This window comes from Anabrus simplex, chromosome 1 (genome assembly GCF_040414725.1).
Source record: "Anabrus simplex isolate iqAnaSimp1 chromosome 1, ASM4041472v1, whole genome shotgun sequence".
Classification (NCBI taxonomy): Eukaryota; Metazoa; Arthropoda; class Insecta; order Orthoptera; family Tettigoniidae; genus Anabrus; species Anabrus simplex.
Window position 1 is genome coordinate 238,981,202 of NC_090265.1, and position 27,279 is coordinate 239,008,480.

Sequence of the window (27,279 nt, forward strand, 5' to 3'; positions counted from 1 at the left end):
TATTATTTCATCAATTTTTGTTTTGTGCTCCATATAAAACATTTAATAATTTTTTTGGTTGGCTGTCGGTAGACGAGGTCACAAATGTCTCTCAGATACATTGTTACCGGTACGTTCATATACTGTACATGTGTAAATTGTTATATTTTGTTAACAGATGTCACATCGAAGAGTGCGACAAACCTGGAACAGAGTTCCAGCCTGCCTGGCTGAAGAATGCGGTACCTATGGAGTACCAGAAGGAGGAAGTGGTTCCTAGCAGATGTTACAGGTATCAGCAGGCAAACTCCACCCTTATGGAACATGACAACAGCTCCTGTCCGTCAGCGTGGTTCCTCAACTCCACCGAACGGTGCTACCACTGGGTGTACGAAGGACCTGAGGAGACAATTCTCAGCGAGGTAAATTAAATTCTTTGTTCAGGTACATTGGGTACGTTCATTAGCAACTTGCTAGAAAATGTATTCGCTACAACCAAATTCGCTCTCCACCATAATCAGGAATTTGGTATACTCTTGGGGCCATTCAAGCGCACTAGCCATAGAAGTGAAAATTTATCTGGATAGAGTGTTTACATTATTTATAATAAGGTATGTTTAGTACGTGTATGATTGCTTAACGATTAATATTGTCTGGCGCAAAGGTCATGGGACCCCAGGATGCAGATGTTTTAAGGGGAATTACAACTGGGCAGCCATCCTCACGTAACACTAATTCCAGGAAACATGAACAGTTCCGACCCTTTGAAGAATGAGGAGGTCGGCAAAAGAAAGAGAAGGTCCAAGAAAGGTGTGAAATTGAAATACGCCCTAAGCCTGTCTGGTTGTCAACCCACGCTCGCAGAATGAAGAACCCTGAAGTTTTCCCTTTTAGCCACAGCTTACGATAGGCAGGGACATCATGGATGAATTCTACCGTCCCCACGCACAGTGGAGCCTCAGGATCTCACAAGGCACTTTAATATGTGAACCCCTTCCAGGGACCGTTCATTTACGTAACAAAACGAATATATTAATGGATACACAAACTTCACGTAGCTTCAATCTATAGGATTTGTTTATTTGTGGGAATACTATAATTAATTGTATTTGCTCAGATCTTGTTTGCAGTGAGTATGTATACAAATAAAATATAGTTTGGTCTGTACACTTTGAATGCAGTATTTGCCTCATGCTTCGTTTTTTTAAATATCTCGGATTGGATATACAAATGTCCAAAGTTGGCTCAGTTTTGTTTGTTTGTGTCGACATCACGGGGAAACGCCTGAACGGAATTTCTCGAAACTTGGTAAGGAGGGCCGGGGCGTGCACTAGGCTGTGTATCATTTGAGTAGTATAAAGCGGTGCAGCTAGGCCTATATTAAAGAGACAAAGACAGGAAATGTCAAATTAATCAGTTAATATAATTTGTATCGGAAACCTGTTGATAATAAAAATTGTTAAAAATATAATCTCCATTATGTATTTTGGGCTTTTTGTAGCGTACGAGGAATAATAACGAGATATTCGAGTTTATTATATTTTCACAAACTTCTACATTTCTTCGGAAATATTAGCTCTATCTAAATGGGCTACTTAACAATAATGATAGAAAATCCAATTCACAACGTCTTATGTCTAATATCATTTTATAAGTCGAGCAATAATAATGCAGATATTTATGAATATAGATTTTTGGATCATTAATGGCGAGCAATGTTGATGTTGAAATATAGTGTTCATTCATCATGATTGTGAACTAATTGGTGTTGGTGAAATTTGTTGTCGTGTTTGTTTTTCTCATCTGCAAAAACACGTGGTTATTAGCTCCTAATGATCGGAAAGATAGTGAGGATATGTATCGAAATGTGAAGAAAGACGGGAAGGGCCATTACTCGAAGAATGAGGGCAAAAGGAATCATAAAGGAGGGGTGGGGAGAGTGGTGGTGGAAGGCCAGTCCTCGAATGCCCTACCATCGCAGAGCCTAAAGAAAAGAAATATATGGTGGCCTACTACTTATGTATTAATCCTCAAAAATTTATCAACAATAACTCTCTGACTATTGTTATAATATACTTCTTATCTTGAGGGATCATTAGGGCACTTTCTTCAGAAACTTTAATTTGTGTGTGTGATGGGTATAGCACGTCTAAAATATTAAGCATTAGAATTTAACTTGGATGGAATGGCACTTCATCACTGGCATGCGGTGAGCATAAAAAATCCAATATTGCAACTTAATTATGGAAATGTATAAGACTTTATTGGTGACACCGAGAAAGTGGCTGAGTGGTTTGAGTCACGTAGCTGTCACCTTGCATTCAGGAGATAGTGGGTTCGAACCCCACTGTGGGTTTCCCATTTCACGTCTGGCAGATATCGGGCCTCTACCTTGATTAACAACACGGTCACTTCCTTTCCTCTCTTAGCCATTCTCTATCCCATCGTCGCCGTAATACCGACATGTGTCGGCGCGAAGTAAAACAAATTATTATGTCCGGCTTGAATGTGTAATATAATAAATATGAACATGTTGAGAATTAACAGAGATATTTATTGGCGGTTTGTTTCTACAAGTACAGAAAATTGGAATTTTTTGCATACCTAATATACCTCTATATGCGCACCATTAATGGCGCGACAGAAATCCACATTTTATTCCACCTCTCTCCATGTTTTTTGCAGCATTGCAGATCAATAGCTGTTCGGATGCTGCATTTAAATGTGAAAATTACATTTAACGTGTGAATTTTGATTAAGTAAGTATCCCAACACACAGCTGGCCTCCGAGGTAAATGTCCCATTTGTCTGTCTTCTTTGAAGTTTAGGCAGCTCAGACGGCTGAGCAACACAGCTCGCGACCCACTGGCTGTCTATTAGGCTTGTTCAATGTTGTTTTCCGTTGAAACATCAACGGCAACTAAGTGAACATGTTCCTCACATACATATCAATCGGAAAATAGCACAGACGCCTTCGGGAAATTGGCAGATCGCTTTCGATATCGGGCCAAAACACCAAGCACCCTGGCGGGCGGGGGGAGTGCAATAGAGATCCGGCGTCTGTCGTACCACTAATACTGCTCATGTCGAGGTGTATTATGTATATAAAGAACCATTTTGAGTTTTTTTCTACTTGTACAACTAAACCGTTCTATTACTTCTCAATATATTGATTTTTATTTTATTATACATTCAAGCCGGACACACTGTATGTTGATGACAATGTATCCTTACAAGTTTTCCGTATGATTTATTAAATGTAATTGGGAATAAATTGTAGAAAATAATCACGAAGGACATTTTCATTCTTAAATATATTAACAGAAAATAGCCCTATAAGAAAATCAAAAATATTTAACTGAATAGTACAAAAGTAAATTGGAAGCATTCTAGTGTATTATTTGAAAATAATTAGGAATCGAATTTTAAAAATCACTTCTGATTGTTACCGATGCTAAAGGTAAAGGAAGCGGAAATTGTTATCAGTGGAATACTATGTAGGAGAGATACTGACTGGAAGGTGATTGGGAACATAATTACTTACTGAGACTATGCAGTGGGTATGTGTGAAACTGGGAGTGATATTTCTAGATCCTAAAGGTGCGTAGGAGGTAGGGATCTACCCTCAGATGGTTTTCACTTAAAAGGCAATGGTACGTATAAGTTACGAAATTTGCTTTTTTAAATTTGCTTCACGTCGCACCGATACAGATAGGTCTTATTGTGACGATGGGATAGGAAAGGGCTATGAGTGGGAAGAAAGTGGCCGTGGCCTTCATTAAGGTACAAGTCTGTACATCTAAAGATGGTAAGGAATAATAAACAAAAGTAAAGAGACTAAGAAGGAAGTGCAGGCTGGAAAGAAATGGATTGAGAATTGGCTGTGGAAGTAAGGAGAAATTGAAGGAACTCTTGAGTTAGTGTTGTATAATGTTAAATAATTAATGAGTGGAAATGAGATTAATGTAAAACCGACTTTAACATAATTCAAACAAATGATGCATTTGTGCTCAGTTGAACAATAAGATTTGGAAGATGTAACGGAATGATTAAATAAAAGAATGGATGCGTAAGTGGAACTTTCATGTCAATTGACCCTGTGATATTAGCAATGACTTTTTTTAATATATAGTGCTTTATTTTCTGTTGTACTGCCAAAGTTTTAAATAAACTTAATTTTGCAAAGAGTTCTCATTCATAACATTTTTACTTTTTTTACTCTTTGTCTTTCCTTGCCCATTAATTTAGGTTTTATTTTCATTTTTAAATATCACCTGGGTTCACCAGTATTCGACCCTGTGATGAGAAGGCTGGAAGAGTAGATTAGTAAGACCATTCCTAATTCGGCCAGTCCCTGTTATAAATGGTGTGAAAATGCCGGTCATAGGGTCGGTTGGTGCATGAATTTCAGTGGTTTTGGCAGACTGGTATGTAATAGCAACTTCTGGCTCAGTGAGAAAAGTAATGGGAAACCACGTCACTCCTTATTCCCTAACACGTGACGCCTGGGCCACCTAAGACGCCGAGCACTCAGGGCTTAAATTAACACTTTACCCTTCGCAGTACATTCACTTCCACAGAATTCACTAAATAAATGTACAATGAAGCGTTCCATAATGAAATTAAATGAAACTTATCCCGATCCAGTGATAATACCATAATGAAAACACACTTGGGATAGTAAATTACAAGAGCAGAACGCACATCTTAGAATGTAACAATCTCGAACGGACCTTTCGTAGAAAAAAATAAACTTTGTTACAGAAGATTTTCAAAATGTACACCATTATCAACAATACAATGCCTCAGCACCATCAGAGAAAATTCTCTTCGACCGGGTTCAGTACCTGCTGGCTTGGACTGAGGGCGTGAGCACCTGCAAATGTTTCAACTGTATTATCAGGTGAGGGATTTTTTTGTCAGGTTCATACTGAAGATCAGACATCGTTTTCGCTGTAGTACAGTATGTTGGAATAATGGCTTTACCTCCAACAACGTGCGGTACCGTAGGCACATTGTGAAGACTGTGATGTAATACGTACATTGGTCCATGCAGTGTGCGGTAAGGTAATTCATTGCTCATGTGCGGTAAAATAACTATTACCTCACAGTGTCCAGAAAGGCCTACTTTTCAAATGCAATTCTGTTTAGATAAAACGTAGTTTTGTTGTGGTAGTAGACAAAATTAGTATCAGTTCTGCTGGTAGAGAAATATTGGAGGCTACTGTACACAAGAATACAGTACACCCATTTGTGTCGTATTATGTTCCGAAGTACATGTTATTGACTACCCTTTTGCGATTATTTCACATACAAGATAGATACACACTTGAGCTTTATCGGAGGTTTTAGACTTGTTATACAAACTAGTCTGTATTTTCCCCTTTTTTAGAATTTATTTGGAACAGTACACACTTTTTCCTTGCACGCCACTGTTACTTATAGGCATATGACGCAATAACTTACCTGGCACCGTACAATTACACTGACTGACAGAGCAAATGCAACACCAAGAAGGAGTGGTTCGAAAGGGATGAAAGTTGGGGAAAAAACAGAGACGGCACGGACGAATAATTGATGTTTATTTCAAACCGATATGCAGGTTACACAATGCGCACGGCATCGACTCAGTAGGATGTAGGACCACCGCGAGCGGCGATGCACGCAGAAACACGTCGAGGTACAGAGTCAATAAGAGTGCGGATGGTGTCCTGAGGGATGGTTCTCCATTCTCTGTCAACCATTTGCCACAGTTGGTCGTCCGTACGAGGCTGGGGCAGAGTTTGCAAACGGCGTCCAATGAGATCCCACACGTGTTCGATTGGTGAGATAATCCGGAGAGTACGCTGGCCACGGAAGCATCTGTACACCTCGTAGAGCCTGTTGGGAGATGCGAGCAGTGTGTGAGCGGGCATTATCCTGCTGAAACAGAGCATTGGGCAGCCCCTGAAGGTACGGGAGTGCCACCGGCCGCAGCACATGCTGCACATAGCGGTGGGCATTTAACGTGCCTTGAATACGCACTAGAGGTAACGTGGAATCATACGCAATAGCGCCCCAAACCATGATGCCGCGTTGTCTAGCGGTAGGGCGCTCCACAGTTACTGCCGGATTTGACCTTTCTCCACGCCGACGCCACACTCGTCTGCGGTGACTATCACTGACAGAACAGAAGCGTGACTCATCGGAGAACACGACGTTCCGCCATTCCCTCATCCAAGTCGCTCTAGCCCGGCACCATGACAGGCGTGCACGTCTATGCTGTGGAGTCAATGGTAGTCTTCTGAGCGGACGCCGGGAGTAAAGGCCTCCTTCAACCAATCGACGGGAAATTGTTCTGGTCGATATTGGAACAGCCAGGGTGTCTTGCACATGCTGAAGAATGGCGGTTGACGTGGCGTGCGGGGCTGCCACCGCTTGGCGGCAGATGCGCCGATCCTCGCGTGTTGACGTCACTCGGGCTGCGCCTGGACCCCTCGCACGTGCCACATGTCCCTGCGCCAACCATCTTCGCCAAAGGCGTTGCACCGTGGACACATCCCTATGGGTATCGGCTGCGATTTGACGAAGCGACCAACCTGCCCTTCTCAGCCCGATCACCATACCCCTCGTAAAGTCGTCTGTCTGCTGGAAATGCCTCCGTTGACGTCGGCCTAGCATTCTTAGCTATACACAGTCCTGTGGCACACGACAACACGTTCTACAATGACTGTCGGCTGAGAAATCACGGTACGAAGTGGGCCATTCGCCAACGCCGTGTCCCATTTATCGTTCGCTACGTGCGCAGCACAGCGGCGCATTTCACATCATGAGCATACCTCAGTGACGTCAGTCTACCCTGCAATTGGCATAAAGTTCTGACCACTCCTTCTTGGTGTTGCATTTGCTCTGTCAGTCAGTGTATAAGAGAGTATTTCTTCACAAATTAAAAACCAAGCTAGTTGGCCGTGGGGTTAGCAGCGCGCAGCTATGAGCTTGCATTCGGGAGATCGTGGATTTGAACACCATTGTCGGTAGCCATGAAGATGGTTTTCCGTGGTTTCCCGTTTGCACACCAGGCAAATGCTGAGGCTGTACGTACCCACTCCTAGCCTTTTCCCATCCCATCGTCGCATCGTCGCCATAAGACCTATCTGTGTCGGTGCAACGTAAAGCCAATTGTTAAAAAAATAAAAATTAAAAACTGTTCGTTCGTTCGTTCCTCGCCACACTATGTGAAACCCATTTTAAAATATAACTCGTTACACAGTCGCACTTAAAAATAATTGACGTTTTTTATGTTGAATTGTCACGGGAAACAAACTGAAAATTCAGATATGTGTCCATTTAATTGTTGATCTGCATTTCCTGTTTCATTCTCGTCTTAATACACCTAAGATCGTTTTCTGACTACAAATAATTTCTTCTTTTCTGCTGTTTTCCTCGCGTTAACAATAGTGCATGTACCTGAGGGACAACACAGCTGGAGGAAAACAAGTGAACAACTCTGTTGCTCGGGCTACTGAAGCATTCGTTGAGTGCTCATTCGGAATGGGGAAGATTCGAGAAGTTTAATAATAACTAGCAAATGTACCCGTGCTTCGCTACGGTATTCTACATTGTATTCGAATATCGAAGTAAATACTGTACATACAGTAAATAAGATTGTTTTAAAATGGCATGTCTCTTAGCGTTATCCGAGAAACAGCATAGGGAGGTTCCCAATACGGTGTTTCCAATGTAAAGTGCTTGTTACGGATTTGTGATAATAACGGCAGGCTCACTTGCCTACTGCCATTCACAATTGAGTGTGGACGTTTTCATTATAATTGCAGGCCCCATCGCCTACTGCGCTGTCACAATCGATTTGGGAGTTTTCGTTACAATGGCAGGCCCCCTTTCCTACTTCCAGAGAGATTACAGTTTTCATTAGAATGTTTGGCAACTTCCCTACTACCAGTCGAAATTGAGTTGTGCAGTTATAATTATAATGACAGGCATCTTTTCCTACAGCCAGCCAGCTTACTACCAGTCACACCAAGTTGGTGAGTTTCCATCAAAATAACAGGCCACTATGCCTAATACCAGTCACATTTTAGATGGATACATTTGTTTATAAGGGCGGGTACCCTTGCCTACAGCCAAACACAATCGGGAAGGGGACTTTTAAACAACAATGCATGCTCCCTTGCCTTCTGCAAGTCAAATCGAGAAGTGAATTATTCACTACAATGGTAGGCCCTCCTTACTAATGCCAGTTACACAGGTGTTGGAGAAGGACCCCATTCCTACTGCCAGTCAAAGTCGGTGTGGGGTGTACTGATTACAATAGCAGACACACCCTTTCTCGATCGCTACAACACGACATCAGTGAATATACATAGGTCGACATACGAAAGTATATGCATGTTTAAAATATTGCAGACCTTCATTTACAGATTGACTGCTGCAAAACGGACGTCATATCGAGAAACGATTGTACCATAAGACGTCAGATTTAGCGGCCTAAATGGCTGGTCGTATGATATCTGATCTATTCATGGGTCAGATTGAGTTTGAAACGTTGAATAGGGTAAAATTTTTGTAAGATTATCTCACATTGCATTACTTTTCAGATAATTATGTGACAGCTACATACATAGCACTTGGCTCACATATGGCTACTGGGTGGGCCAATTTTCGTGTAGGGTTTCATGATTCTATCTTTCTTATAAGTGATTGAAAGTATGGATTATGCATGTGAAAAGTCCAAATTTACTTAACATCGAGAAATAGACAAAAATCAAACGTAAAAGAGATACAGATACAACAAAAAGTCATAAGACCAAGGTTGTAGATCACTCCAAATTTAACGGAGATTGTGTCTACCCTTATGTGATAGGACTTCGCGAAGATCTGCACCATCATTAAAATTGCCTCCATATTTCGATATTCTTTGAGGAAAAAAGTGAAAAATTTAAAGCTCTTGGAAATGTTCTGTCCGTTACAGGCTAAAACGTATAATTTTGCCAAATTTCTGTTTTCTTGTTCGTCTGGCAGATTATGCCGCAATGTGGATTTAGGGCGAGGAGGCTTAAAATTAGGACTTTCAGGAAACTAAACCAAAAAATTGTGCAGATGGTTGTTATTATTACCCCTTAAACGCGTAGCTGTGCGAACATTTCGCCATAATAGTCAATGTACAGGCACACAGTCGTTAGGATTTTACTTATATAGATAAATAAGGAATCTGCTCCACGTACAATACCTTTTGGTCTATGTCTGCTGGACTTACCCTGCAAAACCGATCATTCATGATATCTCCCTTATTAATCTTTCTGTCGAGAAAATACACATGAAAAAAGTTTTAGAAATGGATTTCCAACAAATTTGGTCGATTTCCAGTCAGGTTGGTCATGTACTGTATATATTGTGGAAGAGTGAATTCACCATTTCGGTTCCCTATAAACCGCCAGTCCATTCCAGGAACAGGAAATGTTATTGACCTTTAAAATCTACCTTTGAAAAGGTTAATGCTAAATATAAAGTTTGGTTCAAATATCTTCAATAGTTTTCAAGTTGTAAGAAATACGCTCAACACGCGCCCGTTCTTAAGTTAAGTCCGGTTAATAATATCTCCCTTATAAATCCTCTTACCGAAATGATGCACATGAGAAAAAAGGTTTAAAAATTAATTTACATTAAGGCAGGTAGATTTCTATTAAGTTTGGTTGTGTACATTTTGTGGGAGTGCAAAATCACGGTTTCGGTTTCGTATAAACCTCCCAGTCATTTCATGGATTTAGAAACAGTATTTGCCCTGAAACCTACCCAAGGACAGGTGGATTCTAAATATGAATTTTGCTGGAAATATATCCAGTAGTTTCCAAATTATAGACAAAAAAACCCACAGAAAAACAGACACCAAAGCTAAAAGTATGCAGATGGTCATTATTACACCTGAAACGGATAACTGTACAGAAATGTCGCCAATATAGTCAATGTACAGACACACTCTAGAAGTGCAGACCTTTATTTCGATAGTTACTGCTTTGAAGCTCTGTGACATATCTGCAAACGGACCTCACCATCAGACGCCTCTTTCAGTGTTCTACATGGATGGTCCCATGACATCTTCTCGTATCTCCTATATTTATGGGTTAGATTGAGTTAGAATCATTGGGTGTGAAATTTTGTACAGTTTTCGCATACTACTTTATATTTGTGATACTCATGTGACAGATAGAATCATAAAATTTGGCTATCACATTGCCACTGGTCATGCCAATGTGCGTGCCGAATGTCATGATTCTATCTTTTCCATAAGTGTGCCAAATTAATGTTAACAAATACGTGTGAAAGTACAAAATTAACTTGAAATCGAGAAATACAGCTCTATTTAACGCATTAAGAATAGAAATACGATAAAAAGTCATAGGACCAAAGTTGTGGATCTCTCCAAAATGAAAGGCGATTGTGCTTTCTGATTTGTGATAAGACTTACAGATTAGCCACCAATTATCCCGAAACGAAGGTGTGCACCGTCGTTAAAATTGCATCCATATTTCGATATTTTCCGGGGCCGAAATTTATACATTTGCATAGCTTAGAATATTTCCTCAAAGGAAAGAGTGTCAAGCTTTCGGGATTAGCACTCGCATACATACGGTGTAATTAAGGAAGAAAATAATTCAGTGAAGAAAGTTGAAATTAATAGAAAATGGATTAAAACTGAGGACAGCCGGATGACGACAAATATGTAAATACCAAGTGAATGTATTGGAAAATCAAATGCCCCTCAATAAAATATGCTGGTGTGAGTTATAGATATAAGAAAGAGGTAACAGGGGAGAAATTTAGGCGCAGGCATTCTTAGGTCAACAGATAAGATGACTAATGGTGTTATTACTTAAGCTACTCGAGGACGGTTATAAACTCCAACGATATTCCGCCAATATCCCGCAGAATGGCCGATTGACGCCCTCTCTTGCCTTCTACCCAAGGAACAACCATGAATTTAACGGTATGATGAGGAAAATGGCAATACGTTACTTCCCTGCTGGCAAGCAGTCAGAGACGTTGCCATGGCAACCTGTACGTTCGTTGTCGGTCTGTCGGTCACACACGCAGACCATGATACCCGCAGAAAATAGTAAATTTCTCCGTCATTTGAATAGTAAGGTAAATTATGAACATAAATAAAGTTGTTTATAATGAAGAGACGTTTCACATACGGTCCACGGAGTTTACAGGAAATCAATAGTATAAGAGAAAATGGAGGAAAACCGTTCTGGTTTTCCTATAAATCCCCATCTAATCAAAGATTTGAAAATGAAATGCATATAAAAACCTTCCTCGGGGTGAGTATACTCCAAATATGAAGTTTGGTTGAAATCTATCCAGCCGTTTTGCCGTGATGGTGGAACAAACAAACAAACAAACAGACACGAAAAGTAAAAACCACCGATTCGGTCTTGAGTTGACCTAAAACGGATAAATATCTGAAAAATTGGCAAAACAAACGAAATTACAGACAGAGGACCCCCTACAACTTTATTTATAAGACTAGAATGGCGCCACTACATAGCCACTGCATGCTTTAGGCCTACATATGGGTATAAAATGACTGCGAGCAGGTAGATCAGTTTATCTATATACAGTAGAGTCCCGTTAATCCGAACCCCGTTAATCCGAAAGTCCGGTTAATCCGAACTGAAATATTCATTTTTTTTTTAAGTTGTCCTTATTGAAATGAAAGACCCTATTATAGAATGAAGATTTACTTGCACTTTTAGTCATATTTTACTAGAATAACTTAATGTAAACATAATTACACATCATAAACCATCAATCACTGGACGTTCATCTTTATAAAGTCTGTTAGTTTCTTTTGCCGTGGTGATTGGAACCTACTCGAAGATGCAGTGTTAAACCAGAATCTCATAAACATCACATCAATGGGCGTAGTAGCGGAGTGTTGCTCGACGTAGCGTACGGCAAGTTCTAGGCGGTCGCGGCATCTGAATATGAGACTAGTGTAAACCGTTACCGTATTTTAGCAGTTTTAGGAGACAACTTTTAACCTAGTTTTAGTCGTTTTCTCCTCTATGTGTTCTTAACTACCCTACTGTAATTTTATACAGCTTTTTTTATTAATGTAGCTGCTAAATAATGGGCTTTTCAAATTACAGTATATACTGTACTGTATTATATAGAATATTTTCCTCACACGGTTGAGGCGCTGGCCTTCTGACCCCAACTTGGCAGGTTCGATCCTGGCTCAGTCTGGTGGTATTTGAAGGTGCTCAAATACGTCAGCCTCGTGTAAGAAGATTTACTGGCACGTAAAAGAACACCTTCGGGAGAAAATCCCGGCACCTAGGCGTCTCCGGAAACCGTAGGAGTAGTTAGTGGGACGTAAAAACAATAACATTATTATTGGAAAATATTTTCCGGTTAATCCGAAAATTTTGTAATCCGAACAGACTCCGGTCCCAATTAGTTCGGATTAACGAGACTCTACTGTATATATATATAAAATAACTTGTCCTGACTGACTGACTGACTGACTGACTGACTGACTGACTGACTGACTGACTGACTGACTGACTGACTGACTGACTGACTGACTGACTGATTCATCACCGCCGAGCCGAGATGGCAAATTTTGGGGATACATTCATATTAACATGCAGGTGCTCGCTAAGAGACGATTTTTGGATATTCCGTCGCTAAGGGGTGAAAAGGGGGGGTGAAATTTTAAAATGAGTGTATCTATATCTCAAAACTTTAAAAGTTTACAGATGTAAAAATTGGTACTTAGAATCATCTTTAAAAATGAGGAAATACATTTTTTTGTTTTCGGAAAATCCCAATAGGAGGGGGTGAAAAAGGGGTTGGATGTCTTTAATGATCATACTTATGTCTCAGAAACTGCAGATATTACAGACCTGAAAATTGGTATTTGGGATCTCCTTTAAAAATAAAGAAACACGAATTTTTTGTTTTTGGATTATCCAATTAATGGGAGGGTGAAAATGGGGGTGAATTTTTAAAATGAGCGTATCTATATCTAAAAACTTTGGAAGTTTACAGATGTGAAAATTGATATTTAAAATCTCCTTTAAAAATAAAGAAACACGTACTTTTGTTTTCGGAAAATCCCAATAGGAGAGGGTGAAAAGGGGTGAAAAAGGGGTTGAATGCCTTTAATGAAGATACTTATATCTCAGAAACTGAAGATATTACAGACCTAAAAATTGGTATTTGGGATCTCCTTTAAAAATAAAGAAACACGTATTTTTTGGTTCTTGGAAAATCCAATTAATGGGATGTGAAAAGGTGGTGAACTTTTAAAATGAGTGTATCTATACTCAAAACTTTTAAAGTTTACTGTTGTAAAAATTGGTATTTAGAATCTCCTTTGAAAATAAGGATACACGTATTTTTTGTTTTCGGAAAATTCCAATAGCAAGGGTGCAAACGGTTAAAAAGGGGTTGAATGACTTTAATGAGGATAGTTATATCTCAGAAACTAAAGATATTACGGACCTGAAAATTGGTATTTGGGATCTCCTTAAAAAATAAAGAAACACGTACTTTTTTGTTTTTGGAAATCCAATTAGGGGGGGGGGAGGTGAAAACGGGAGGGAATTTTTAAAATGAGTGTATGTATATCTCAAAACTTTTAGTGTACAGATATAAAAATTGGTATTTAGAATCTCCTTTAAAAATAAAGAAACACGTATGTTTTGTTTTCGGAAAATCCCAATAGGAGGGGTGAAAAGGGTGAAAAAGGAGTTGAATAGCTTAAATGAGGATACTTATATCTCAGAAACAGAAGATATTACAGACCTGAAAATTGGTATTTGGGATCTCCTTTGAAGACAAAGAACACGTAATTTTTGTTTTTGGAAAATCCAATTAATGGGGGTTAAACAGGAGTGAGAAATTGGGGGTGAATTTTTAGAAATAATATATCTACAGTATACCTCAGAAACGTAAAATATTACAGACGTAAAAACTGGTATTTGGAATCTCCTGTAAAAGTAAAGAAACATAGGTGATTGTTTTTTGGAAGCTCCACTTAAGGGGAACTGAAAGGGTGGGGGGTGTGGTGACATTTTAAAATGAGCATTTCTACAGCATATCTCAAAATCTTAACATGTTACCGAAGTGAAAAATATAGTTTTTATCTCTATTGAAAATAAAGAAACATGTATTTTTTGTTTTCTGATAAACCACTTGGGTGGAGGGGTAAAAGTGACTGAAAATGGGGTTGAATTAGGATACCAAACGTATATTACAGACGTGAAATTTGGTATTTGGAATTTCCTTTAAAAATAAAGGAGTACGTATTTCTTTTCGGAAATCCACCTAAGGGGGGAGGGAAATTGAAAAATTAAATGAATTATTTGTATGAGGATACTATTATCTCAAAAACGAAAGATTTTGCAGACGTGAAAATTGGTATTTGGAATCTGCATTAAAATTAAAGAAACACGTATTCTCGGAAAATCCCATGAAGGGTGGGGGAGATGAAAGAATTGAAAAAATTAATTGAATTAATTATATGCGGATACTTACATCTAATGAAAACTAAAGTTGTTACAGGCGTGAAAATTGGTAATTGGATCTCCTTTAAAAACAAAGAAAAAACCGTTTTTGGGGGGAAATCATCTTGGGGGACAGGTGTGAAAAGGAGTTGAATTCCTTTTATGAGGACACATATCTCAAAACCTGAAGATGTTAGGGTCGTAATAATTGGTATTTAGAAGATCCATTATTATTAAAGAAACAAATGTTTTTAACGTGAAATTCACTTAATGGGACTGGAGGGGGGGGGGGAGTGAAAGGAAGTGAAAAAAGTGAATTCTTTTTATGGGGGATACTTATATCTCAGAACTGAATGTAGCAGACGTGAACATTGGTATTTGGAATCTCCTTTAAACATAAAGAAATACCCCTTCTTTTTTGGTGGGGGGCGGTGCGTAAGGGGGAATCAACTTAACGGCGGTGGGGTGAAAAAGGAGTTGAGACCAATTTATTTTACTGTTCATAATGTACTTATTCTGATCATAAACTGATCATTATTAATCTTTCCTGGGTTCGTTTTCAAGAACCATCTTTTCCTTTGGAGAACATAAAGTTAGATTACAGTAGATTCTACTGGCATATAAATAAAAATTTAAACACATTTGGAATAAACGATAGGAATGACATTGACCGTGCAATTGTTCACCTCTATAATAAGGTCAATAATGCACGGAAGTATATCATTCGTATCGCCAGAAATCTCGCGCACTTGCCTGCGAGGGACGATGGTGCTGGTCACATTTTCAGCAATGACAATGGTAGCAGATGTAATTTACCGCCAAGTAGCGGTCTTGCATCTTGGTGTGGGTTCCAGACCATCAATAATAATAATAATAATAATAATAATAATAATAATAATAATAATAATAATAATATTCTGGACCGTCGTCAAAATGTGCGGACCGCGCTGGAAACGGGTCGTGGCCGGGTAATGACTAAGATTACAGTCCGGCCGCGGGCTCAGTACCGCCAAGGCACCCAAGACGACACCACGCCGGATCTCCTCAAGGATTTGATCCATATTAAAAATGTTTATAGGAAAAGATGGCAAAGATTTAGGGACCCAGCTGGCCGGGTAGAATATCTGGACTTAGCCCGGGAAGTACGAAATCGATTGCTGGAAAGAAAGATTGAAAAATGGGAGGAACTTTGCCGTAATCTCTCAGAAAACAAGTCAGATCACGAATTTTGGCGGATTCTCTCAGAAATCGAGTTAGATCGCGAATTTCGGCTGATTATATGTAAAACGTTAAGCATTCAATTATAAATTTCATTATAATACCGTAGCGAAGCACGGGTATCTTGCTAGTTATTCATATTACAAGCGTCAAGGAAGTTTACTATTATTACCTCTGTTAAATTTATATCGAGTTACTGGCGCCCTTGGCATTACAAAACGGCACCCCTGAGTTTCATTAGGCACATTTTATAAAGCTCTGGTGCAGAGGATCAGAAATACCATGATGTACTTCATCGAATTGTTCATTTTCTTTAGTACAAGGCCTGTTCAAAATTAAAATTATGTACAAAATACATTAAAATTGTTGAAATATTTTCCTTAATGTCATAGAAATAAAAACTGTCAAATTTATATTTACAACTTTTACAACTGATCTGCATTTAGAGCTGTCGCCCAGGTTACAGATTTCCTATCAATTTTTTATCTAGTATCTTCCTAAATATTTATCGAACATCTCCCTTTGTAAATTATTCAAATACCTAATTCCTCTTCCTATGAACGAATAATTGCCCGAATTAGTCCTTTTGAATTCCAAATTTACCTTCATAATGCTCTTTCCTACTTTTTAAAAACCCCAGTCAGTCTTAGGCGAGTACGAATGTTATTCAAGGTCTTCTCTTCACTGACATCTGACAGTCTAGCATCTTCGAAATCTGTGGGGAAGCGCGGACGAACTGTGTTGCACTTGTGGATTTGGCCCTCTTTTATGGCCGGATGCCTTTCCTGACTCCAAGCGTATATGGTGGGATATAATCACTATTGCGTGTTCCTGTGGTAGATGGTGGTGTAATGTGTAGTCTGAATATGAAGAGGAAAGTGTCGGGACAAGAACAAACACCCAGTCCCCGATCCACAAGAATTAATCAGACGCGAATAAAATCCCCGACCCGGCCGGTAATCGAACAACAGGCTCTTTGAACCGAAGGTCTCAATGTTGACCATTCAGCCAATGAGTCGGACGAAAGATTGTAACATACGTTTGTCTGAAAATGTCCGGAACAAATCGTGCTACTTTCCGTTAGATCTTTTCAGTTCTCGAATCAAGTACTGGAAACATACCCTAATTGTAATCTTACCAGTCGTTAATTCAAACCCTGAATACCCTCACATTCATATGAATAGACCTGTAACCCTTACTTACAACCTCATTGATGTGACTACCCCAATGGAGATCTTTCCTTATGTTCTTACTATTTGCTTTACGCCGCACTAACACGAACAGATCCTATGTTGACGATAGGCTATGAGTAGGAAGGAATCAACCGGGGCCGAAATTAATGTACAGCCCCGACATTTACCTAGCGTGAAACTGGGAAACCATCTTCAGGGCTGGCACTATCTCCCGAATGCAAGCTGACATGTACGTAATTCAAACCCTGCAGCCACCTGCTCGGTTTTCCTTATGTTCTTACAGCAGTCTCCATGAGATTCATTGACTCCATCAACATAGTAATTAAAACTGAAGAGACTTTTCCTCTTGATGAAATCATGACGAAAATAAGAACAAGTGCGAGGACTCCTCGAGTTCAAGCGCGCCCCGCCAGGCAGCGCTAGAGTAGGCAAGCTCCACAGTTCCACAGAACCGATCGGCTGGTCTTAGGGATGAAGCCAGAGGAAAAGTATTACTCCGTAACTGGTAAGTATATACACTGTCTTTTATAAAACAATGATAGATCGCAATTAAATACCACGGCAGGGTACAATGAAAAAAAGTCATTCGTGTAAATAAGAGCTACGGCCTTCATCACATGTTGCGGACAGCACAGGTTACTGGAGTGTACATATACAGGTAAATAGGACATAACTCCCAGCTACAACAAACACCCATAAACTATTTAAAGGCAGTACTCTACTTACCAACTCAATTTGTCGGTTACTGGACCTCCGAAAGATTGCGTGAAAATTTTGCGGATGTACGAGATTGTAAATCTCGCCGGATTTACTTCGTTGTGAAGAAAAATCGGCACTTCAGATAATGATACACAAGTCTGAGGATTATACCCATGACATGTTGAAGACAACAGCCAGCTCCTGAAGGATCAACTGAATTTTTTATATGGAATCCCCACACATCGATTTTGAGTTCAGTTTTCCATTAATTACTTTCTCGGCCTGGAAGAGAATATCACATGCACTTTTCGAAGGACGTGTTAAAAACACTTCATTGTTGCTTAAATCATAGTCTTGTAAATCGGTGGTAACTGAAAATTTACTTTGATTATTCTCACGTAGAAAATGGGCACAGGGTGAGAACTAGAAAGTAGACTAGAATGACCCAAATTTTGATCAACCTTAGACTGAAATTTAAATACCACATTCACTGCTGCACTCTCGTCTTCAATCTTCTTTTCCTGATTGTGTCTAGGTTCCAGTTGGGAGTTTCACGAGACTTAATCTCACTTGAAGGGTATGTCGGCAAATTAGGGAAAATATGAGGCACTGCTCCTGGACATAATTTCCATCTCACACGAGAGACAACCACTTTTTCACCAATCACTATAAAATTATCTGATTTTATCATCAAATCGTCAGAGAAATGAACATGACAAATTCTGCTATTACGTGTTAACTCAGTATTATTGCATGGAATAGCTTTGGTCCATTTTTCGAATTGATTTCTATCCTTCGGAGGTGAAAAAGTCGCATATCATCAACTACTCTTCCATAGTCTGACTTACAGCTAGGCACAAAACTGTACGGTATGATGAACTATTAAATTAATCAAAGCCATATAAGATACAAGCTTGAAGTACAAAATACACAATGAACTGAGTTTAGGAACTGAAAGCAAAGAAAATCCAATTTATTTACTAAAATATCTCGCACAGTAACGTCTCCCGCATTTTTCTATACCCGGCTTGCCGGAACTGCTGGAGCACGTGTTGGATAAAACCGCTTGCAGTGGCGGGACCACGAACTACCATGGCTGAGTCCTCACACTTGGTCTTATATTTCGTCATGGTGAAACTTTAAACTCGACTTTTTACTCCGTTTATAAGCATTTCATTGTTTACCATCCATCACAGAACTTTCTCGAGGTCTTTATGAAGTTGCTCACAAATCTGTAACTTATTTACTGCTCTACATATAACATCATCCATTAAAAGCTTTATCTGAGATTCCAGTTCCTTATATATATATAAGGAAAACGAAGGTCTAAAATACTGCCTTATGGAACCTTCCTCTTAACGATTACAGGATCAGATAACGCTTCACCTAGTATAACTCTCTGAGTTATAGTTTCTAGATATGTAGCTACCCATTTCATCACTCTTTTGTCTGGACCTCATTTTCGTCAGTAGTGTTCCATGATCTACCTTATCAGATGCTTTGTATATGCCAATAGCATTACAGGCCATTAGACCACGTGACTCTAAAATATCTGCTTTGTCGGAATCCTGTAAGTTGAGCCTCACTGGAATAACCTTTCCTAAACCCGAACTGCCTTCTATCAAGCCAGCTGGTTTTTTTTTTTTTGCTAGTGGCTTTACGTCGCACCGACACACATAGGTCTTACGGCGGCGGTGGGATAGGAAAGGCCTAGGATTTGGAAGGAAGCGGCCGTGGCCGTAGGTACAGCCCCAGAATTTGCCTGTTGTGAAAATGGGAAACCACGGAAAACTATCTTCAGGGCTGCCGACAGTGGGATTCGAACCCGCTATCTCCCGGATGCAAGCTCACAGCCGCGCGCCCCTAATCGCACGACCAACTCGCCCAGTGTTGGTAATTTGACAAACGCATTAAATACAATCAGATATAATAATACAGAATAATATATAAATTTTTCTTTGTATTTGAACGGAACGATATCACCAATTTCATGATGTAGACACACTGTGAAGGCCGTGGATCATGGATCATGAAGTGTGTGGTGAAGTTATTTCATCCCACATAAACGGTAAAATAACTATTATTTTACAGTGTCTAGAAAGGTCTACTTTTCAAATTCAAAACTATTTAGAAAAAAGTTTTTGTTGTGATACTAAATGAAGTTGTTCGTATTGCAGGTATTGGTTCTGCTGGCAGAGAAATGCTTTAAACATTTCCAACGAAATAATGGAAGCTATTATACAAAGAATGCAGTTTACCAATTTGTGTTGTATCTCCGAAGGTATGCACATGTAAATACTGCTATTTCTTTGCAGTGGGACCTGGCATGTGACGAAGTGGGATGGCGACTGAGCCTTGTTGGAACTGTACACGCTATAGCCTATCTACTGAGCGTGCCAATTGTCGGCTACATCTCGGACAGGTGAGTGCAATCTTTTCCGAATTAACAAATATTGAGAATAAAATATCTAAAAGGAAAGGAATAAGACACTTGTAAATAGAAAGTGAAGGAAACATGACTGCACAAAATAATACAGGTTATTCACTGGTACCTTAATTCAAGAGTATATATAACCATTATTATTTTTGTTTTTCTCTTTATTAATCACATTCTTTTGTTTTTATAATTTGACCTTACATGGAACAGACTGTAAAGGAAATGAAAGAGGATTTTTTTTTTAAAGAATCACAGTCGAAATTGAAACTTCGAGATTTGTCGACGATATTTGATATTATCCGAGTCTGCAAAACGTCAGGAAAACGAAGTCAAGGGGTGCAGGCAAAATGAAATATTAAATGAAGCAAATGAATATTGTTTCTTAGAAGAATAACAGTAATGACCGCATAATGTCACATGGACAGATGCCTGTGCCAGGTCTTTCCAGGTATGATATGATTTACGCAGGGGTGTAGTCAGAGTGGGGGTGGGGGTGGGGAATTGCTGGGGTTTAGAAACCCCCTTGGAATTTATACAAAAAGAAAATGAACAGAAACTGACAATAAACTAAATAAACATTCAGAGACATAATTTTAGAACCAACAGATCTATAATTCACTTATATCAGTGTCCTTGTAATGACAAGTCATGCATGCACCTTCATGGTGTTCTACCATCATTTTGTAACTATAACCCACCCGCAATACCCATCGGCCGACCCTGGCTACGCTACTGGATTTACGCTGAATCTCCATGGCTAAATGGTTAGCGTGCTGGCCTTTGATCACAGGGGTTCCGGGTTCGATTCCTGCCAGGGTCGAGAATTTTAACCACAATTGGGTAATTTCTCTGGCACGGAGGCTGGATGTATGTGTCGTCTTCATAATAATTTCATCCTCACCACGACGCACAGGTCGCCTATGGGCATCACATCAAAATACCTACATCTGGCGAGCCGAACTTGTCCTCGAATATTCCCGGCACTAAAAGCCATACCCCATTTCATTTCCACCACTTGAAGTGTCCGAAATACAAGGCTAAGATAATCACATACACAGATTTCAAAAATTTGAACGAAGAGGCCCTTACTGAGGACGCTTTGAGCACACCATGGCACATAATTCAGTACACAAAAGACACTGACGGAAAAGTATCTCATTTTAATGAACTTCTCTTTATTCGACAGACATACCCCATTACGTACTGGTCGAGTAAAGCGAGCCTCTAACCATGGGCTCAATCAGGAAATTCGAGACCAAATGACGCAGCCTATAAATATTATGCGAAACATCCAACATAGGGCAATGCTCATAAATATAAAAGACTCCAAAATAAAGTAACGTAGCTGAAAACAAACGCTCAAACACTAGTCGTACGAAATGTTAAATACACAGAACTCTATTATTGTATGGAAAACTCTCCGCGATATGGATTTAAGCAAAACAAAGACAAACGATAGTAACTTTAATGTACCTTTGGACGACGTCAATTCTTATTTTACCTCAAGAACCATCCAAACGAACGGATCTATCAAGAGTGCTATTATTGACAGAATATCTTCAATGACTGAGAAACTTTCTACTTCTCTCATGTGACTCCGGGTGATGTAAACAGCGCCTTCAGTGACATATAATCGGGGTCTGCTGGACACAATGGAATATACCTGTCCATTCTTCCTAACATAACGCACCATATTAACACCTCTGTTATGACAGGAGTCTTTCCCGGCAATTGAGAAAATATCATCATCCGAACCCTGCAGAAAAATAGTACACCCCGCCCCCTTCGCGCAACCCTTGACGATTACCGCTCAGTTAGTACCCTCCATACACTAAGAAAAGTACTGGAGAAAGTGGTACACAAACAAATGACACACTATCTTTTACATCTTAATTTACTTGACAGATATCGTTCGATCTGTAGTACAAATTGCAGTACCACCACAGCATTAGTAAAAGTAACAAACGACATACAGATATCAGTGGATTCTAATTCTTTTTTTTTTGCTAGGGGCTTTACGTCGCACCGACACAGATAGGTCTTATGGCGATGATGGGATAGGAAAGGCCTAGGAGTTGGAAGGAAGCGGCCGTGGCCTTAATTAAGGTACAGCCCCAGCATTTGCCTGGTGTGAAAATGGGAAAGCACGGAAAACCATCTTCAGGGCTGCCGATAGTGGGATTCGAACCTACTATCTCCCGGATGCAAGCTCACAGCCGCGCGCCTCTACGCGCACAGCCAACTCGCCCGGTATTCTAATTCTTCTCCACCTTAAAATGCTGTGTAAACGGAGACATTTTACTAGCCAAATTAGAAAAGATGACATTTCCTATCTCAGTGGATGTCAAGAATGTGTGTCAGTGGGAGATAATATGTCTAGATACCGAGCTCGATAGCTGCAGTCGCTTAATTGCGGCCAGTATCCAGTAATCGGGAGATCGTGGGTTCGAGTCCCACTGTCGGCAGCCTTGAAGATGGTTTTCCGTGGTTTCCCATTTTCACACCAGGCAAATGCCGGGACTGTACCATAATTAAGGCCACGGCCGCTTCCTTCCAACTCCTAGGCCTTTCCTATCCCATCGTCGCCATAAGACCTGTCTGTGTCAGTGCGACGTAAAGCAAATAGCGAAAAAAATAAAAATGTCTAGATGGTGAGACCCTGTGATGGAGGTAGCACAATGTGGAGTTTTTATCACCCCTTCTGTTATCCCCAGACATGAATGACCTATGAGAACAACTGACGAACTGTACACATCACTTATACACAGACGTAATATTATTGTATATTCATACCAAGCCGAATGGCATGCAAGAGGCAACCATGAAATTAAGCGAAGACCTAATGAACATTAACCAATGGACTAGTAGCCACTGCTTGAGCGTAAACTCTTTAAAATCACAAGCAATCAAAATAGGATCTAACAAAGTGCATGTCCGATTAGGAAACATCAATATACCACCTATCAAGATCAATGGAACATCCAACACTGAAGGACTCCGTTAAGAACCTTGAAATAATTTTTGATAAGTATTTAACTTGGTCAGACCACGTAACAAACATTTGTCAACGTGCCTTCGGTTTATTACACTCACTATAAAAATGAGGGAATTCCTATCTGTCAAGACCAGGAATTTGCAGGTTCATGGAATAATACTACTAATATTTGATTGTGGTCATGTAGTCTATAATACCATAAGTTGTTCACTTGGCTCTAAAATTCAACGGGCACATAATGACTGAATTCGAGTCATTCTATGTTCCACTTCATTTCAGCATCAGCCCATTTCTCCACCAGCCATCCTGGTTTAGTTTATAGACGTAAGTACCATGCTGTTTCTCTTCTCCATAAAGTACTGCCAACAGGCAAACCAGACTACCACACAGTAGATTTCAGCTACCACTCCCCCTCAGGTAGCGCACCCTCAAGGTCATCTTTGCTGTCCATCACAGCAGTACGTGCAACAAACAATGCAATTTCACCAGGGAGCATACGTTACTGGAATTCTATTCCGGCTGAAATTAGGGACATAAGTAACCTAAAGCTAATCAAAAGAAAGTGTTGGAACTTGTACCTACACTGAGATTAATGAAACCAAGAAGCATTCTCAAAAGAGGTTATTAAATAAATATTGTGTAAATGGACGGTTAGTAATACTACAGTTTAAATTTATAAAGAGTTTTTAATCATAGTTAATACTGTATATTCATTTTCATAATTTTAAAAGGAGTTTCTATGATAATTTAAATGTAAATTAAATTCCTTTTTACGTTAACTTTTAATTGTATCAGATTTAATTTTGAATAGTTATATTGCTCAGTAAACTCTGTTTATACAGTTGTATAATTATACGGTTTGGCATAGCAGCAGGCTTTATAGCCTGAGCTCTGCCATGTACAGAAATAAATAAATAAATAAATAAATAAATAAATAAATAAATAAATAAATAAATAAATAAATAAATAAATAAATAAATAAATAAATAAATAAATAAATAAATAAATAAACTGCGTCCGGTCCTTCTACGATAACGTTAGTTTGCATATTTTTTAATTGTGTGTTCCCCTTACAACATGAAGATAAAATTTGAATTTCACAACATAACTACGTCTATGATTCGTCCGAGTACCTCATGCGCCGTTGTGTAAATTCTGGAAGTAATCGGTGGAGGCGTGTAGATTTGTATAATGAACAAACAAAATTTTGATTTTATAGATATTGTGTCATGTACACTAAAGCACTTAACATGATTTTTCAGGTTATAAGTAATCATCGTAACTGAATTTGATACCTAATATTATTTTTTGAATGAATTTCTAAAAGATCACTTAGACTAGACACATACACGTTTGAGATATTGATACATATACTGACGAAACACTTTCTAAAGTTAAGTCATTACTAATTCTAAAATATTTCCTACGCACGTTTCACATATTTCTTTCGAAACAAGGAACATTATATCAAGCACGCATCGTTACGCGTCAGTAAATATAGTATACAATCATGAAACATCACAATAATGAATACATGGTTTTAAATAATTTAAAACACGAAATTCTTCACATCCCATTTAAAAACATGTTCACAAACATTTAGAAAGGACACAAATATAAACAAAATAAAATGCAGAAGCCTAATCCAATTAAATCCCTATATTTCACATATTTACATAAACAATGTTATAAAGAAAGGAAATTTCAGGTAAATACAGTACAACAGAGGAGCCAGAGAGAAGATCAGGAAAAAACTCGAAGGAAACAATGAAGCTAAGTTATGTAAGAAATATCTTGTATTCCATTGAACTAAATACAAATAAATGATCATTACGAATGTGCTATGATAGAATAATTTATTTGCATTGCATGTCTTCTACTACTACTATTGGATCCTCGGCTGTCACGTAGACGATTTACTGTTTATTCTCTGCAACTCGTCACAAGGTACAGTAGAAGAGCTGGTTCCATAACAGTCACGTAGAATATTTTTAACCAATACATTTTTGTTCGTCCGCAGCCTCTTCTGCCTTCAGTTCTAGTTTGTATGATAATCTGGGAGTAGTTGATATTTGTTGTTTCTCATCCCGTGGCCTAAGTAAATTTTTTAAAGTGTGCATGACCTTCAGTTTTTCGTATAACAGTACCAATCATTTTTACAAGCCTCCACTAAGTGCTCTGCAGCAGAGAACTGCCACTTCCACTGCGAGTTCGAATCTCAAGGTGCTATTTGCTACCAAATATTCGTATTGAGTCGAGTCCTAGACGTTGATTAAAGCCAGCATGAAGAAAATTTGAAATGTGGGGCTACCGTTACATGCTTTGAATCAGTTGGGTGGACAGAATGCTAAATGAGGGCATTGACCAGAATAAAGGACTCTGTAAGGCTGTTAAGCTCAAGAGGCTCCCTTACTACGGGTAAATCATCCGGAGAACTACAGCCTGCTGCAGTTTATAATACACGATAGATCGAGGGGAAGAGAGGTCCTGACAGATCCGACACTTCTTAGCTTGAGAACCTGAGGCAGTGGTTCGTACAAACGGCCATCTCTATACCCCGCAGCCACCAATAAGACTATGGTAGGCAGAATGGTCGCCAACGTTCGATGACGGACACGGCTCTAAAAGAAGAAAAAGAACTGAGTAAGATTGAAAGCATCGTCTTCCGTGTTGACGATTCCCTAATTTCAATAACAGGCCTTATGGGGATGTTCCACCTAATAAACACTGTACAAGTTATGTTAAAACTCCTATTTTATTATTAGGACTGTTTTTTGTCCTTTCTGGATGGTATGTATGTTGGGTATTCAGCCCGAAGACTGGTTTAATCCTCAACAGCTCCATCAACAGCTGCCATAGATAGCCTACGTGTTACTGGGGAGCCATACTAGGGAAATGAGGAGTAAGGAAGTTTCCTGTTTCTTTCATCACCGGGCCAGTAGTTGCTAGTACATCTCAGTCTGCCAAGACCACTGAAATGCATGCACCAACCGACCCTATGAGCGATATTTTCACATTATTCATAACAGGGACTAGCTGCAAAAGGAATGGTATTACTAGCATCGCTCATAACTCGGTCACTGTCATATTGTCAAAGCCAAGGATGAGACTGATACAAGTCAATGAAAATAACAAATTTATTCTACCCCATACCAGAATACGTAGTACACTGCAAACACTCAGTCTCGTCAGCAAATCTTCAGCTAATCACACTTCAAATATCAGTGAAGTGTAATTTTTAACAAATTTAATTTTTTTTTGTATGTGCCTATACTGTTCATAAGTTTTTAAGTTCAATGTATTGCTCTAGGTGAAGATGGTCCAAAAAGAATCTAAACTTGTCCTATGATAATAAAATAGGAGTTTTAACTTAATTTATACATTGTTGATTAGGTGGAATATCCCTATAAGGCCTGGTATTTAAATTAAGATCGAAAGTTCAGTAATGTTGTAAATAGAGCCTATTGTTCATATTCATAAAATAAATCTTGAAAATGTACAAAACAATAAACACACTGCATGAATCACTGATTTGTGCAGTTGGGAGCAGAGCAACTCGAAACTTCAACCTTCAAAATAACATTAACAGGAGCATCAAAAATGCAATATTTTTCTGGTGTGTGGCACCATATTATTTAACTAACAGTTACCCGCGGCTTCGTTCGCATGGATTTCGTAATTTGATAAAAGTAATCGTTCCTCGGTACTGTACTATGACATTATCTGAAAAATCTAAAGTATAAAAACTCACAGAAAAATTGAATTTCATTTACCCCAGAAACTCTTTGTAAACTACGTTTGTAGTACTGCCGTTTGGGGCTAAGATGACCATGTGACATAGAACTGTACACGTGAGAAACAGTCTTCTCTCAAGACGAAAATAACATGTTTCTTTATTTTTAATGAAAATTACAAATACCTGTTTCCACGTCTGTAACATCTTGAGTGTTTAAGATATAAGTATCCCCACAAAAAGAATTCAACCCATTTATCAGTCCTCGTCCCACCATCACCTACGTGGATTTTTCGAAAACAAAAATACACGTTTCTTTATTCTTAAAGTAGATTCCATATACCAATTTTCACGTCTGTAACATCTTAAGGTTTTTGTACCACTGGCATTACCAAACAGATGCACGGGCATTAAAAAAGTAGTATTTTAAACAGATCAATAGGAAACTGGGAATATTAAGATTTGCAATACCGTGGAACTGAACTGCTTTTAAATGCTGGAGCAACGTTGTG

At 39.1% G+C, this 27,279-nt stretch overlaps 1 protein-coding gene across 1 annotated transcript in view; it reads left to right on the forward strand.

Annotated features, from left to right (window-relative positions):
* Window positions 1-27,279, forward strand: part of LOC136864442 (organic cation transporter protein) — a 112,216-nt gene that overhangs the window by 11,861 nt on the left and 73,076 nt on the right. The window contains exons 3-4 of the mRNA XM_068225764.1: window positions 158-401; window positions 19,918-20,024. Coding sequence (XP_068081865.1) covers window positions 158-401; window positions 19,918-20,024 — 351 coding nt within the window. The remainder of the gene's footprint in view (window positions 1-157; window positions 402-19,917; window positions 20,025-27,279) is intronic.